The sequence below is a fragment of the Rattus norvegicus genome, chromosome 3 (assembly GCF_036323735.1).
Source record: "Rattus norvegicus strain BN/NHsdMcwi chromosome 3, GRCr8, whole genome shotgun sequence".
Lineage (NCBI taxonomy): Eukaryota > Metazoa > Chordata > Mammalia > Rodentia > Muridae > Rattus > Rattus norvegicus.
In genome coordinates this window covers 72595095-72608816 of record NC_086021.1, presented here as the reverse complement: position 1 = coordinate 72608816, position 13722 = coordinate 72595095, and the positions used below count along the sequence as shown (strand labels likewise).

The 13722-nt window shown below is 40.5% G+C and overlaps 1 protein-coding gene across 2 annotated transcripts in view; it reads right to left on the bottom strand.

Moving 5' to 3' along the window:
- Positions 1-13722, bottom strand: part of Xirp2 (xin actin-binding repeat containing 2) — an 86882-nt gene that overhangs the window by 12240 nt on the left and 60920 nt on the right. The window contains exons 6-8 of one of the 2 annotated variants that reach the window (XM_017591688.3): positions 13305-13438; positions 3224-12548; positions 859-976 (exon numbers count right to left, since the gene is read on the bottom strand). In XM_017591688.3, coding sequence (XP_017447177.1) covers positions 859-976; positions 3224-12548; positions 13305-13438 — 9577 coding nt within the window. Of the gene's footprint in view, positions 1-858; positions 993-3223; positions 12549-13304; positions 13439-13722 lie in introns of both variants that reach the window. The other variant, NM_201989.2, reaches the window with a different exon arrangement.

Here is a 13722-nt window from a genome sequence, read left to right as displayed (position 1 = left end):
CTTGACTAGCGTGCTTCTTTTGCTTCAGAATTAAACAGCTTTCCCCTGACCTGTCACTAATATTCCCAACTCTATTTCTTAACTTAGAGACTGTTGCTCAAACAGGCAAGATCTTTCCATCCCCTGCGTGGGGATACAAAGTCTCCCTGGAGCACACCCAGACCAGTTCATTTACAGCTACCTCCACCTGTTCTGGGTAAACAACCATTCTTGGATGGAAATGACATAGGAGTCCTGATAGGAAGAGAATAGCCAGCCAAATATCAATATTTGTTACCAGCCCTTTACAGAAAGAGTTCACAGCTTCTAATCTAAAGCTATGACTTCCAGCCATAGCACCAACTTAAACATCCTGACTTGCTCACTAACTCAGGACACTCTCTCACCCACATGGTTTCTACCACAAGAAAGGCATCTTGGGAAAGGGAAGGGTGGACAATCAACCTGACCAATGCAAAATAGAACAGGAACACCATCTCAACCCCCAACACCCGAGTGACTATAGTCACTGAAGGGAGGGGCAAGATATGGAAAATCCTACTCTCTATACCAGTGGTTCTCAACCTGTGGGTTATAGCCTTGGGGGGGGTTGTCAAATGAGCCTTTCACAGGGGTCACCTAAGACCATCGGAAAGATCAGATATTCATACTACCAATGCGTAACTAGCAAAAAAAAAAAAAAACCAGTTATAAAGTAGCAGTGAAAATAATGTTATGGTTGAGGGGTCATCACAACACCACTCACTATGAAAGGTCGTAGTATTAGGAAGGTTAAGAACCACTGCTGTAGAGTCTAGATTTTAGGCGTATGCTACAAGGTTATTCAATCTATGTGGCACAGTCAACAAGACATTTTACCTCAGTTTACTGCTGCAATGGTGGCATCTGAAGCAAGATTTATGAAAATTCTGCTGGTCTGCTACGAGGCACTCCATTGGATAAACCGTCTTTTGACAAATTATGCAGATTTCCTTGTCTTGGACCAACAGTTTCTAAAAATAAAAATGTATAAAGGCTCATATATTTCTATTTTCAGTCGCAACTGTAAAAGCATAAGAAAACAAATAATACACTAACTGGCCATGCAGATAAAGGGAAACAGCTCTAACAATAATCTTTTGTCTCCTTTCTCTGAACAGGATATATTAGCATAGAGTGTCAGGATCTGGAACAAAGATTTAATGCCTTTGCCATGTATTCCGTATGAATACCTTGGCTAATTATATAACAAACACATAAATGTGGTTATACTAACTTATGTTAATATATTAGACATATACACTAAATTTATGAGGAGCCTTGAGAAAGTGCATCATTTCAAGCAACTAAGCTACCATACATATGAATTTTTACACAAAATTCAATTTTTAAAACCGTATAGATAAATCGTTCTAAAGTACATACAGTTTTATAAGCAAAAATATTGTATAATATTTGATTAAATATTTTCTCAACAGTTCTAGGTTTACCTAATGGCACCAACCATTAACTTCTCTGCAATGATACTCTTCCATATATAAAATGTGCAGGCAGGGGCCTCTACTGTTACCTAACTGGCTTTAGATTTTTATAGCCTTCTGGATCCTTGCATCTACTCTTTCTATGTTCTCTGCTTCTCTGTCTCAGGACTTAGAGTCACTTCCCATGGCTCCCCTGTGAAGGATAGCCCTTATAAATCACAGTAGTTACCTCACTAACCAGGGTTTCTATGGTGGCTTACAGTGGACAGAGATCTATTGATTAAATATGGGTTTTAATTTTCACCATACTCTTCTGAGAATAGCGCAGCATTTGTGTTTGTTACCTACAAAAGCAAGTATGTCAAAGGTCCTTCATACAGAAACTACTTCAGTGCTCACACTCTGCACCTCTGTGATGGAGAGGACTCCTGGGCTGCAGAGATGGCTCAGCGGTTAAGAGCACTCCCTGACTGCTCTTCCCAAGGTTCTGAGTTCAAATCCCAGCAACCACATGGTGGCTCACAACCATCTGTAATGATATCTGCTGCCCTCCCTCTTCAGGTGTGTCTGAAGACAGGTACAGTGTATTCACATACACAAAATAAATAAATCGTAAGAAGAGAGGACTCCTTTGCCCTTTTCATTTCTGTAGGGACATATTTCTATACTTAACACCAGGTTTTTTGTGTGTTGTCTATGGTTTTGGATTGTCTTAACAAAAACTGAACATTTGAAATTAATTAGACAGCTTTGCTTAATTATGCCAGAAGCAAGCGCATTAAGAAGCCATATTAACTTGATAAAATAGACACATGCGTTGTAAATATGAGAGGCATAATTATTAATTTCAGTGGTTTTTATTTTTAAGTTTGCTATTTCTTTCCATCTAAGAGTGGACTGTATTAATGATGCCGATTTAGTACATCCAATCCTGTTGATCAGGAAGCCTCATTAATTGTAAAAAGTGTGGAGAATAAAATGGAATGAGCTATCTTCTGATGTTAAAAATGTCATGTACTATGTTCAAATGAGTGAAAGTCCTCATCTTACAAACATAATCAAGTTTTAATACGTATGGCTTATCCGCATCCGAATGGGGCCAACTGAGTTGTCATTTAGAGTTTACATTCATAAAGGTGAAAATATCAGTTCTAGAAAATACTGGGTTCTGTGGCTCGAATCTCTCCAACTCAGTAATAACAGCTAAAATGTTTATTGTTACACCTACATATTTATCAGATTGATGAAAATCCGTTCTGCACGTATGTATCCTGTGAGTTCTGTCTGGGGTCATCACTTACGTGTATTGAATTTAATGTAGAGGCTATTTAAGTATGCAGTTGAAATATAGCAATACCAGGATGAAGGTTTTGATCTGATACCTCCATAAACTATTTAATGAAGTCAATTTTATTAGGAAATTTTAATAATTGCTTTGTTCTATAGCAAATCACAGTTCCACAGTTACTAAATAGGCAGTACTATTGTTATTATGTCTTATGGTTTCTTTCAAGCTCTTATTTAACTGGAGTTTAAAGAACAGGTTTCAGAAATGCATACTGAAGATTATATTAGATGTTATTATACAAAAGCAAGTAAAGAGAGCAAGGCCAGTAGAGAATCAGAAGCCCTCGTGGTCAGCCGTTAGTTCTAGCTTGTTACTTGGTTATTTCCACACACTGTTTTAATTGCAAATCATCTGGCTTTGGCACGCATGCTTTCCCATGGGTTAATCTCCTTTCGCACTCTCCAATCTCATTTACCACTCAAAAAGGCCGATTCCTCCTGGAAGGCCCTGCTCATTTCTGTCGCATGTGCATCCGAGGTTTCATATCCCACGCTCTTAAAAACTCTTTCACTCTCCTGCCATGTCTTTTGAAAATTCCGTCTGAGGTTTGTAGGCGAATCTGCAATATCTAGGATGTGGCCAGCGATGACATCTTCATAGGTCGGTGGGGCATGCTTAAAATCAAATCCAGATCTGCCTGCCTCTGAGCTCCGTGATGATGAGGTTGCTACCTGTGACTCTACAATCTGACTGTCGAACGCATCCACGCTCAAAAAATGCTCATTGAGAGCTCTGGCTTCAGAGTGAACCCTGGGCTGCGTTGCAGGGGCTTTTGCTCGATGCTCTCTAGGATGTCTGTAAGAAAAGCCTGTAAAATTAGCAGTTTCAGAAGATTCTAATCCAAATTCCTCCTTGCAAAACGTATGACTCTCTTGTTTCATGTTGTGGTTTATTTCGCCATTTGCATAAGCTCTTCTCTCTGTCTTTGCTCCGAAAACTGGGCCATTCTCAAATTCCCTAAACCATCTGTTTACTTCATTTTCGTGGCCATTCAGAAAATGTTCAGCCATTTGAACAGTTTGATTGGTGGCTTCAAATCTCTCCCTGTGTTCTGATAGGTGGGGCCCTTCCACCTTGCGGATGATTTCAACTGCGTCATAGCTTTCAGTCTCTGGCATTGCGCTACTGACAGAATTCTTTTTGTCTTTATGAACGTACGTCTCTGTTTTTTCTGTTTTCTTCACTGCCTCTTGAGCGTCTACTGATTCTCTGAAGGAACCACTGACGACATGGTGGTTTACACTCACAGGTATTGTGATGGTGGGTGGGGAGTCCCCGCCACGGCTTTCTATCTTGATTTGCCTGCGGAGTGTGGCTGGAGACATGACAACTTCAGATCTCTTCTCGACAACTGGAACCGGGGTTCCTGGTGAACAAGGGATAGTGCCTTTGGCTAACCTGGCCGTGGTGTCTTTGAGTCTGACAAGTTGTTCTGAACGACTCCTTGGTGGGGAAGGTGATGTACTTGTTCTGGGAAGCCTAGATGTATGCTCCATGGGTCTTCTGGGTAGAGGTTCAACACAACTGTTATTTTTAGGGGACTGAGAAAGCTCACTCTTAGTGGATGTTTCTGCTCGGCGGGCAGTGGATTCTATGGTGATGAAAGTTGGTGATGGTGGGCGAGTTTTCAAAGAGGGAGGAGCCATCTTACTATCGTCCCCCTTAGCCTCCTGATATGTTTTAGCAGGATTATGAGTTGCTGCCTCAGAATGGGTTGCTACTTGGCGGGTTGCTAATTTTTCTTCTACAAATTTACTTTCTTTCTGTTCAGTGCCTTTATGAGAGCTGAGATTAACATTAGACACTTTCAGTGGCATTTCATTAAGATTGGTAGGTTTATCTTTCTGCTTTCCTGTTTGGGAAGCCATCATGGCTGTTCGAATTACGTGTTCACAGTGAACGAGCATCTCCTCCGCTTGAGTTTTAATATGTATTATTTCTTCTTTGACTTTTTCTAAATTATTCTCCATGGCAACACGAACTCCATATTCTCTTTTCTCCTCACTTATCAGCCACACCGGAGCAATATTTAACAGTGTCTGAAATGTTTTAAGGCCACTTTTATTTGAATCTGCTTCAAACTGTTTTACCCTAGACAAAATCTGCTGTAGTTCTTCACGTTTTCTCAAGAATTCCAATATATTTATGGCACATTTTTCTCCATCCTGCTGGGATTCTCTCACAGAGGAAAATGAAGATTGTTTTTGTGTTATCTCTTGCTTTGAATCGTCAGTGTTAGAGGAGACCTGTTTTTGTTGTTTGTCCTTGTCTCTAAGACATTTTTTCTCACTGTAAGGTTGGGACAGTTCTTTATGCTCAATCCTAGAAGTTTGTGTTTGTGTCTGCTGAAAATTCTGAACCCGTGAGTCCAGGCTTTCACCGATAATCTTTTGTTGGACTAACCTTGGTACGCTCTGGTCCTGTAGATGTTCTTGCTTTCTTTCAACTATTACCCTGCTTTCTTTTGTACTGCTCATGGAGGAGTCCTGATTTTTTCCTTCCCTCCCCAGGACATTCCCTCTGTCAAACTCCCCCAATCCTCCATGCTTCTTGGGAACTGTTTGGAGTTTGCTTTGATGACTTTTCGCTGCATAGTCTTTGGGCATTTGTACCGTCACCCGTTTCTCTGTTTTAGGTAATTGAAAATATTTTTCAGCCACAGATTGCTTATTATCACACTGTGTGCTCACTTCGGTTTTCTTAATTTCCTTATTCATTTCTTTAGTACTGGTTTGAACGTCAATTTCGGATTGCTTTACGCGGCGTTCAGAACTGAGATCTGTTTCAGTCAGCGTATGATCTAGAGCTGGAAGCCTGATAGTTTTCACTTTGAAACTCGGGGAAATGGGTTTGGTTTGGGGGAAGGGCAACTTCTCCACGTGTTGCTCAAATGTTTGCTCTGTCCTACATTCCTTGTGACTCTGGTTAATCTCACAAGCTGTTTTCGATTGTAGGGTGTCACTTGAGTTCTGTGTGCCTTCCCGTCGCAGGGTAAGCTTATCGTCTGAAGCGGCTAGAACATGCTGGAGCCTCTCGGTAGCGACTGTCAATGTGGAAGCTGTAGAGAGCTGGCTTTCAGAGCATTCACTGGCGATCACAGCCTTGCTTTTAGGTTCCAGGTTGGGCTGTGCCCTAGTGAAGTCTGAATCCTTTCTGGGAGTGGACATTGCCTCAGCTGCTTTTTGTAACTCTGTTTCTTTCTCTTTCTCTGATAAGCTGCGGTGCTGGGTTTCTGTTTTGATGATGCTATGGCAAGAACTCTCCCGTCTCTGTTTCTCAAGCTCTTCCCTTTGCTGTCTGTATTTTTCTTCCGCAATCATTAAGGGTGTCTTAAATTTTCTCATGTAAGGCTTAGGACTTTGTTGTTCTGAACCTGATGGGAATGAGTGAGATTTAACAAGGGGTGCTGTCTGTTTTTCCTTGGGTGCTGGGATTTCTGGAACTGTCTGAGAGAGGGAGTTTGCAGAGCTAATTGACAGCTGTTTTCTTCCAAGGCTTTTTCGGAATACTTCTTGCTTGGCCTCTGTGTGCTCACGGCTTTCTGCCACCAGCGAACTTTTCTGATCCTTTGAGAGGGTAGTTTTAATTTCCACATCTGACAGAGATCTTTCCAATTCACCGCTTGGTGAATCCTGGCTCATCTTAGCTTTGATTCTCTCGGGAAGTTTGGGTTTGGGGAGTGTTGGGGGTGGTGATTTTCCTGTTAGGATTTTAGCCTGTGAGTGAAGCTGATGAGAGTCCAAGGTTTCTTTTCGGGAATACTGTTGTAAAAATGCTTCACTGTGATGTTCTAAAACAGAGGAGGAAAGAAGATGTGCTGGTTGGGATGGAGCTGTGGGAGGGGGAGGAGGTAGGGATGTTGGTAGACATTCCTGATCAGATTTCTCATCTCCTGGTGGTGGAGGAAGAGGCAGGGTTGGGAGGCTCTCAAGTTCAGCCCTTGACTTCTCTGTGGGTGATGAGGGAGGAAACTCATTTTTTTCAGGCAACAGCATTATAGGTGGTGGAGGAGGGAGAGGAAATTCAATTTCAGATGACGCATTGGAAGGAGGAGGAGGAGGGGGAGATGGAGGAGGAAGGGCGTCCTCATTTTCTTTTACACCACAGTCAGGGTAAAGGTTGACTGGATTAAAGGACCTCTCCATTGCCATTTTTAACTCCTTGGAAGTATTTGTCTTCATTAGAAAGTCCTGGCTTTCTAGACAAACATCAATTCTCTGTTTCTTGTCAGGTGCCTGAGTTCTTTTGTGGTTTTTCCCAGAGACTGTCACTCCTGGTGCACTGTGTGCGTCCTTCCCTACAGGCAGAGGTTGAAGGCCCATGTCATTTTTCCTCATATCTTTATTAGAATTCTGCTTTTCCTGTCTTATCAAGGCTTGCTTCTGAAAGTCCCTTGTCATCTCAAGCGTTTCTCCAGCTGGATTGCTGACTGGATGTTGGGTAGGGTCTGGTCTGTAACTTTGGGTTTCTGCTGACATACTAATGTTTTGGGTATTTTTCTGATTCTTCGCATAGGAATCCTGGAACTGAGACTTCTGGTGATCCTTCCCCAGTTCACAGTTTTGAGTCTGTTGCTTCCTAAATGTTTTATCCACAGACTGGGTGGAGCTCACATCGTCCTTCGATTCTCTCACATTCTCTGATTCCTTGGTCTTTAGACTTTTCTTCCTTGACATGCTTGCACTTACGTATTTGCTCATATGGTCGTCACTACACAGACACTCTTTGCTCTCTGTCCAGACACCCCTTCTGTCACCCATGTCTAAAACATTTTTCATAGCTCTATGTTCTGAATTAGACATTTTCCTAAGGCTTTTCTCAAGAGCATCGTTGTTTTGTTCTCGATCAATGACAATCTTTACAGTGCCCTTAGGGGCTTTGGGAAGATTAGCCTCAGTTCTTTCTTCTGTTAAAGACCGATGGCAGGATTTCTGTGTAGCTTCATCAAGAGGGCCTGGTCCTGCTTGCTGCCTGATTGCTGGCTCACATGGTCCTGGCACTGGTTGAAGAAGGCTTTTTTTCTCTCTCTGGACAGCTGCTGGATGAATCCCTAGTTCTTGTCTCTCTGAGAATCCTAGTACATCTTTGACCATTCCCTGTTTACCAACCTCTTTGAAACTGTATTGTTCTTCTTTCAAAGACCTTAATGATGTTTTAAGATCATCTAATATCAGCTCCTTTTTCAATATTTCTGTCCTTGTATTTGTGGCCTTTTCAAGGCACTCAATAGCTTGCCCAATATCACTAGAGATGCTAGCAGATTGTTTATGTTCTTTCTGTCTGCCACCTGACTCCTTAAGTGACTTGAGTATAGCTGCCTTGTCATCTTTCATAATATCTTCTGTTTTAGCCACTACTTTCTGATTCATGGCCTGGTTGAGAGAATTCAGGGTTGATTTCAAATCACCTTTTACAATCTCTTCTTTCGCTGTCTTAAAAGATGCACTCTGGGGCTCCGTCATGAAGACTTTAACTGTATTACGCACATCTCCTGGGATGATATCAGTTTCACTAACAGTGCGTTCAATAGAAGACTGTCTTTTCTTTAGTAAGAATTTTGTTCCCTCAACATCACCACCAATTATTTCTTCCTCCCCTTCTTGCTTTCTAGCTGTGAGTGTTTCATTTGACCCTGTTTGGAGTTGCTTGAGGTAATCCAAAGCTCCAGTTTCTATGCATGTTGTGAAGAACTGAACATTTCCCCTCTCCGATGCATCGATTTTTGTCCTTTCAGATATTTTATCATTTGATGCGGAAGACAACAGGTTATGAATAGTGCGCCTCACATCACCTCCCAGTATGTCTTCACGCTTAGTCTTGTCGCCAGCATTCTCATGAAGAAGACAATAGATAGTCATGTTAACATCTCCCTTTTCATCTTCTTGAATTAATATGCCTCTCTTTGCACACCTTTCCTCAGAGAACAGCTTTTGGATTGCTTGTTTTACATCCCCTCTTACTATCTCTTCCTTTTCAGCATGGAATTCCATTGATCTGTTTAATAACTGGGTTTTAGTAAAATTGACATTTCCCTTCTCCTCTTCACTGATAAATATCTCCTTTTTTGTGCAGTCTCTTTGGGAAAGCAAGTTCATCATTATGTTTCCAAGGTCAGCTCTGATAACTTCTTCCTTCTGGATCTCAGGAGTCCTTTGGTTCATGAGCTTGTATTTGGCCATTCTGACATCCCCAACTTCATCAGCTTCAATGATGATTCCGGGAGCTTCAACCACTCTTTGAGAGTAGAGGTCTTCCAAGGTTTCTTTAATGCTTTTACCAATAATTTCTTCCTTTTCTATTCTAGTTTCATTAAATTCGTGAATAGGTGTCGTTTCAAAGAGCCACGTTGTTGTCTTGACATCTGACGGAGGAATTTCTTCTTTGGTTATTTTGGTGTCACTTTCATCAAGTTCCTTAATGGAATCCAATGTCTGATTTTCAAAAAGCCACACTGCTTGCTTCACGTCACCTTTCTGCACGTCTTCCTGGGTGACTGTCTTGATATTTTCATAGGTGGACACTTCTCCCAGCTCATCTATGCTGTGAGTTTCAAAGAGCCAAGTAGAAGTCTTAACATTGCCCTTTTGTATTTCATTGATGCTCACTGTTCTTACATAATTCTTCTTGTCACCACCTTCAGACTCGAATAGTTGTTTATTCATCTGCACATTGCCTCCTTGAATATGGTCAATAGTGGGCATAATATTATGTGATTTGTCTGAAATCATATCCAGTGGTTGTGTTTCAAATCGGTATCTGACAGAACTCACATCCCCCTTCTGAATGTCTTCCTGAGTGACAGATTTAATAATGTATACATCTTCTGATGCGTTAATTGAGTCTAACGGTTTTGTTTCAAAGAGCCACCTTGTTCCTCGTACATCTCCATGAATAGTTTCTTCTTTTTTAACTGTTGTCACTTCATGATAAAACCCTTCTTGGTCTTGAATCGCATAGAGTGGTTGTGTTTCAAAAAGCATCTTGTAGCTTTTTACATCACCTTTTATTACTTCCTCGGTATTTGTTTGTCTGGTGCTGATGACATCAGATTCATCTTTAATCTCATCTAAAGAAAACGTCTCAAAAATGAAGCATCCCTTTCTCACATCTCCACCCTGTATGTCTGTCACTGTCTTAACCAATCCATCACCTTCTTGATTTTCTTTTATCATATCGATAGGTTGATTTTCAAATAGCCACCTACAATTTAAAACATTGCCTTTCTGAATGTCTTCGATTTTTAGGGTTTTGATCTTATTCAAAACATTCTCCGAACTGCAACTTATAGAGTCTAAGGACTGATTTTCAAACTTATACTTCATGCCAGAGACATCCCCAGATTCTATATCCATCTCCACGGGCTTCGTTTCTTTCCCTTCACCGCCCTGTATGTTGTCCAGATTTTCTGTCTCAAAAAGAAGACATGCTGTCCGGACATCCCCACCTTGTATCTCCTCCTGTTTCACAGTTTGCAGTTTTACTGTGGCTTCAGAGTCATTTCTTATGGCATCAAGTGGCTGAGTTTCAAATAGCCACATACAAGTTCTAACATCACCTTTGTGAATATCTTCTGAGTTCGTCATCAAGGAAGCTTTTTCATAAAGAGACTCCATTGGCTGGGTTTCAAATAGCCATTTACAGGTTTTGACATCCCCCTTAACAATATCAGTACTCTGTTCAGTTTTGCTGTCTGTTTCTTCCACGTTGCTAAAATATTTAATTGAATCAAGAGGTTGGGTCTCAAACAGCCACCTAGCTGATTTCACATTCCCTGCCTGTATTTCTTGAGCAGATATTCCTCTAATTATCTGAAATTTATGAAGGCTTTCGTCAAATTGGTCAATGGGCCTTGTTTCAAAAAGCCATCTACAGCTTCTTACATCACCCCTTACTATTTCTTCTTGCTGGACTGTCTTTACTTGGTGGTATTTTCCAAGATGGTCTTGAATGGCATACAGTGGGGTTGTCTCAAAGAGAGATTTATTCAACTCCACAGTGCCTCTTGTGACTCCTTCCACCTCAATTTGATGTGATGCATCAACCTTAATTAGATTATTGGATTCGAAGATATGTGTATAGTTCTTCACATGCCCTCTGTCCACTGCTTCTAGCTTCACTGTCTGGGTATATTCCTTCTTATCTTCTCTAATATCTTCTAAACGTTGAGTTTCAAAAACCCATTTTTGGTGCTTAACATCGCCCTTTTCTTCCTCAGAGGCAGTGATTTTTTGAAGCTTTCCAACATCTGGGCTGTCTTTTAAGGCCTCTATTGGGAGTGTTTCAAACAGATGTTTGGTGGTTTTTACGTCACCTCCTATCCTCTCTTCAGGTGATACACTCTCTGTATCAGGAGATTGTTTTAGAGTGTCTAATGGCTGCGTTTCAAACATCCAACACTTTTTAGACACATCTATCCCTACAACTGCTTCTGTTTTCAGGACAGCCTCACCTGACTCTTCTTTGATTTTCTCCAGTGGTTGAGTTTCAAATAACCACCTTGCTCTACCCACCTCGCCTTTGACATTTTCCTCCATGGATATTCCTCGAACAACTTTAATTTCCGTGATGTCTTGTTTTATTGTGTCCAAAGGCTGCGTTTCAAACATCCAGCGTGCTGTCCTTACATCTCCCTTTTCAATGTCTTCTCTCTGCACAGTTTTAATTTCTAGCATTTGGCCTGAACCATCTCTAATGACATACAGTGGTTGAGTTTCGAAACATTTTATGCTTCTCTTAACATTTCCTTTAATTTCTTTGAGCTCTGATCTGAGTTGTAATAAGTTCATTTCATCCACTGAGTGAAGCTGTCCAAGTTGATCCAGTTGTTGAGTTTCAAACATGTATCTCACAGTCTTGACATCTCCCCCAGTTATGTCCTTTATAAAAGTAGATGCCGTTTCATCTTCCCATTCATGCATTTTGTTCATTGAGTCTAAAGGCCTTGTTTCAAACATCCACCTTGCTGTGCAAACATCTCCTTTAGCTAGCTCAGGAATTTTCTCAGTGTTTTCTTCAGTGCCAGCAGAAGGAACTCCCAATGCATCTATTGGCTGAGTTTCAAACATCCAAGTCGTATATTTCACGTCACCCCCAGCAATGAGTTCTTGGTCAGCAATGCCTTTGGAAGTGTACGCTTCATCTGTAAAACCTTGGTTGATAGAATCTAATGGCTGATTCTCAAAAATCCATCGAATTGACTGCACCTCTCCTTTCAGAATTTCATCCCACTCCAGGTTTTCTCTTTCTGAGCTCAAATCTTTCTGAGAACTGTCATTCGTATTTTCGAAAACATACCGAGCTTGTTGTACACCTGCTGATATCGAGTTCCCTGAGTTTATGTGACTAGAAACAATTTCAGAAACCTCACTGATATAATCTTTTTCTAAGTTTTTTCTTAACTCAGGATGGATATGCCTATATAAACGGTTTAATTCATACAAATTTCGTTGCTTGGAATATACATCTCTGGGCATTGGCAGTCTTCTAGGAGGGCTGGGGAATTCAGGGGACTGGGAAAATGCTGTCACATCCATTGGTGTTTGAAAAACATCAGGTGGGGGAGGAGGAAATTCTTCCATCTTTCCTGAAGGAGTGCCCTTTTCTTGTGCCAGGATTGTTGAAGTCAGACTGTGATTACTATAACTTGAGGTTGAAGTTTCCTTGCTTTGCCTGGCTGAAGTATAAGAAGAGGTACCCATAGCCGATGATGGCTTTAAGGTTTCTTCACTGTCATTTTCAATCTTTAAGAGAGAAAATCAAAGCTTAAAACGATGACTGTAGTATGGAGATTTCCTGAGCCCTACTTTACACCAGGATTCTGCTGTGATGACTTCCTTGGGAAATAGGCATGCATTATGTCTAATCCTACTTGGAAAAACAGTCAATGTGTGTTAATAAATATCATTCTATTTTAAATAATAACAATGCTTTTCCATCAACCAGTGACTCAGTATTTCAACATTAATATATATTTTTTCAACCAGTAACTCAGTATTTTATTATTAATACATTTTTTGAGACAGAATCGTTCTTTGTAGCCTTGAGAAGCCTGGAACTCACAGGACTCTTCCTGCATCTGCCTCTCAAGTGCTGAGCTTAAAGGTGTATGCCACTATGCTTGGCTTAACATTTATAAATATTCTTAAACTTTCCCTCTTTACTTGATAAGAAGAGTAATATTCAGAAAAAGAGAAAAAAGTCTTACAATACTTTTGTGGAGATTTTTGTTTTTGCTTTGTGGCATTTAAAACAGAGCATGTGTCAATCTGGCATTTAAAATCAACTTAATACTTTATTTGATGTTAGAAATTTTAAAACATACATGACTTTCTTCATGTGAGCCAGTGGTTGGAGAGATCTTATTCTACCTCATAGATCAATACTCTTTTTATGAAAGCTAGTTCAAAATTTTCTGTGAAGAAAATGCCGTTAGATTTTAGTGTATTTAAGTCTGATACTAATACCTAATGGTTTCCTGTATAGAGAAATTACCTTACCTTTATACACTTGGCTGGGGTTGTTGTTTCTTTATCAGAGTAGAGGAAGTTTTCCTGGGCAGTCTTTTCAAATTGCTCTTTTAAAATCTTAGTGGAAACCTTAGGAATCTCTTCGTCTTCTGGTGTATCAATGACTACAAAGAGAAGTAGGTAACAGTGATACTCTTTAATGAATAAAATGGCACTTGAGAAGAAAGTGCTTTGTTTCGTTAAACTTCCTATAATGGAAATTAAGGATTAAGAACCAAAGGACAGATTTATGCACAGAGCATTACTTAAGCTAGAAATATAGAAGTGAAGCAAGAAATACTAAGTAAGGAACAGAAAACTTTCTGTAGGAGTTGGGAGCAGGAGAGTTGGGGTAGCAGCGGGGATAGTTTGCTGCTCTTGCAGGGAACCTAAGTTTACCTCACAACAC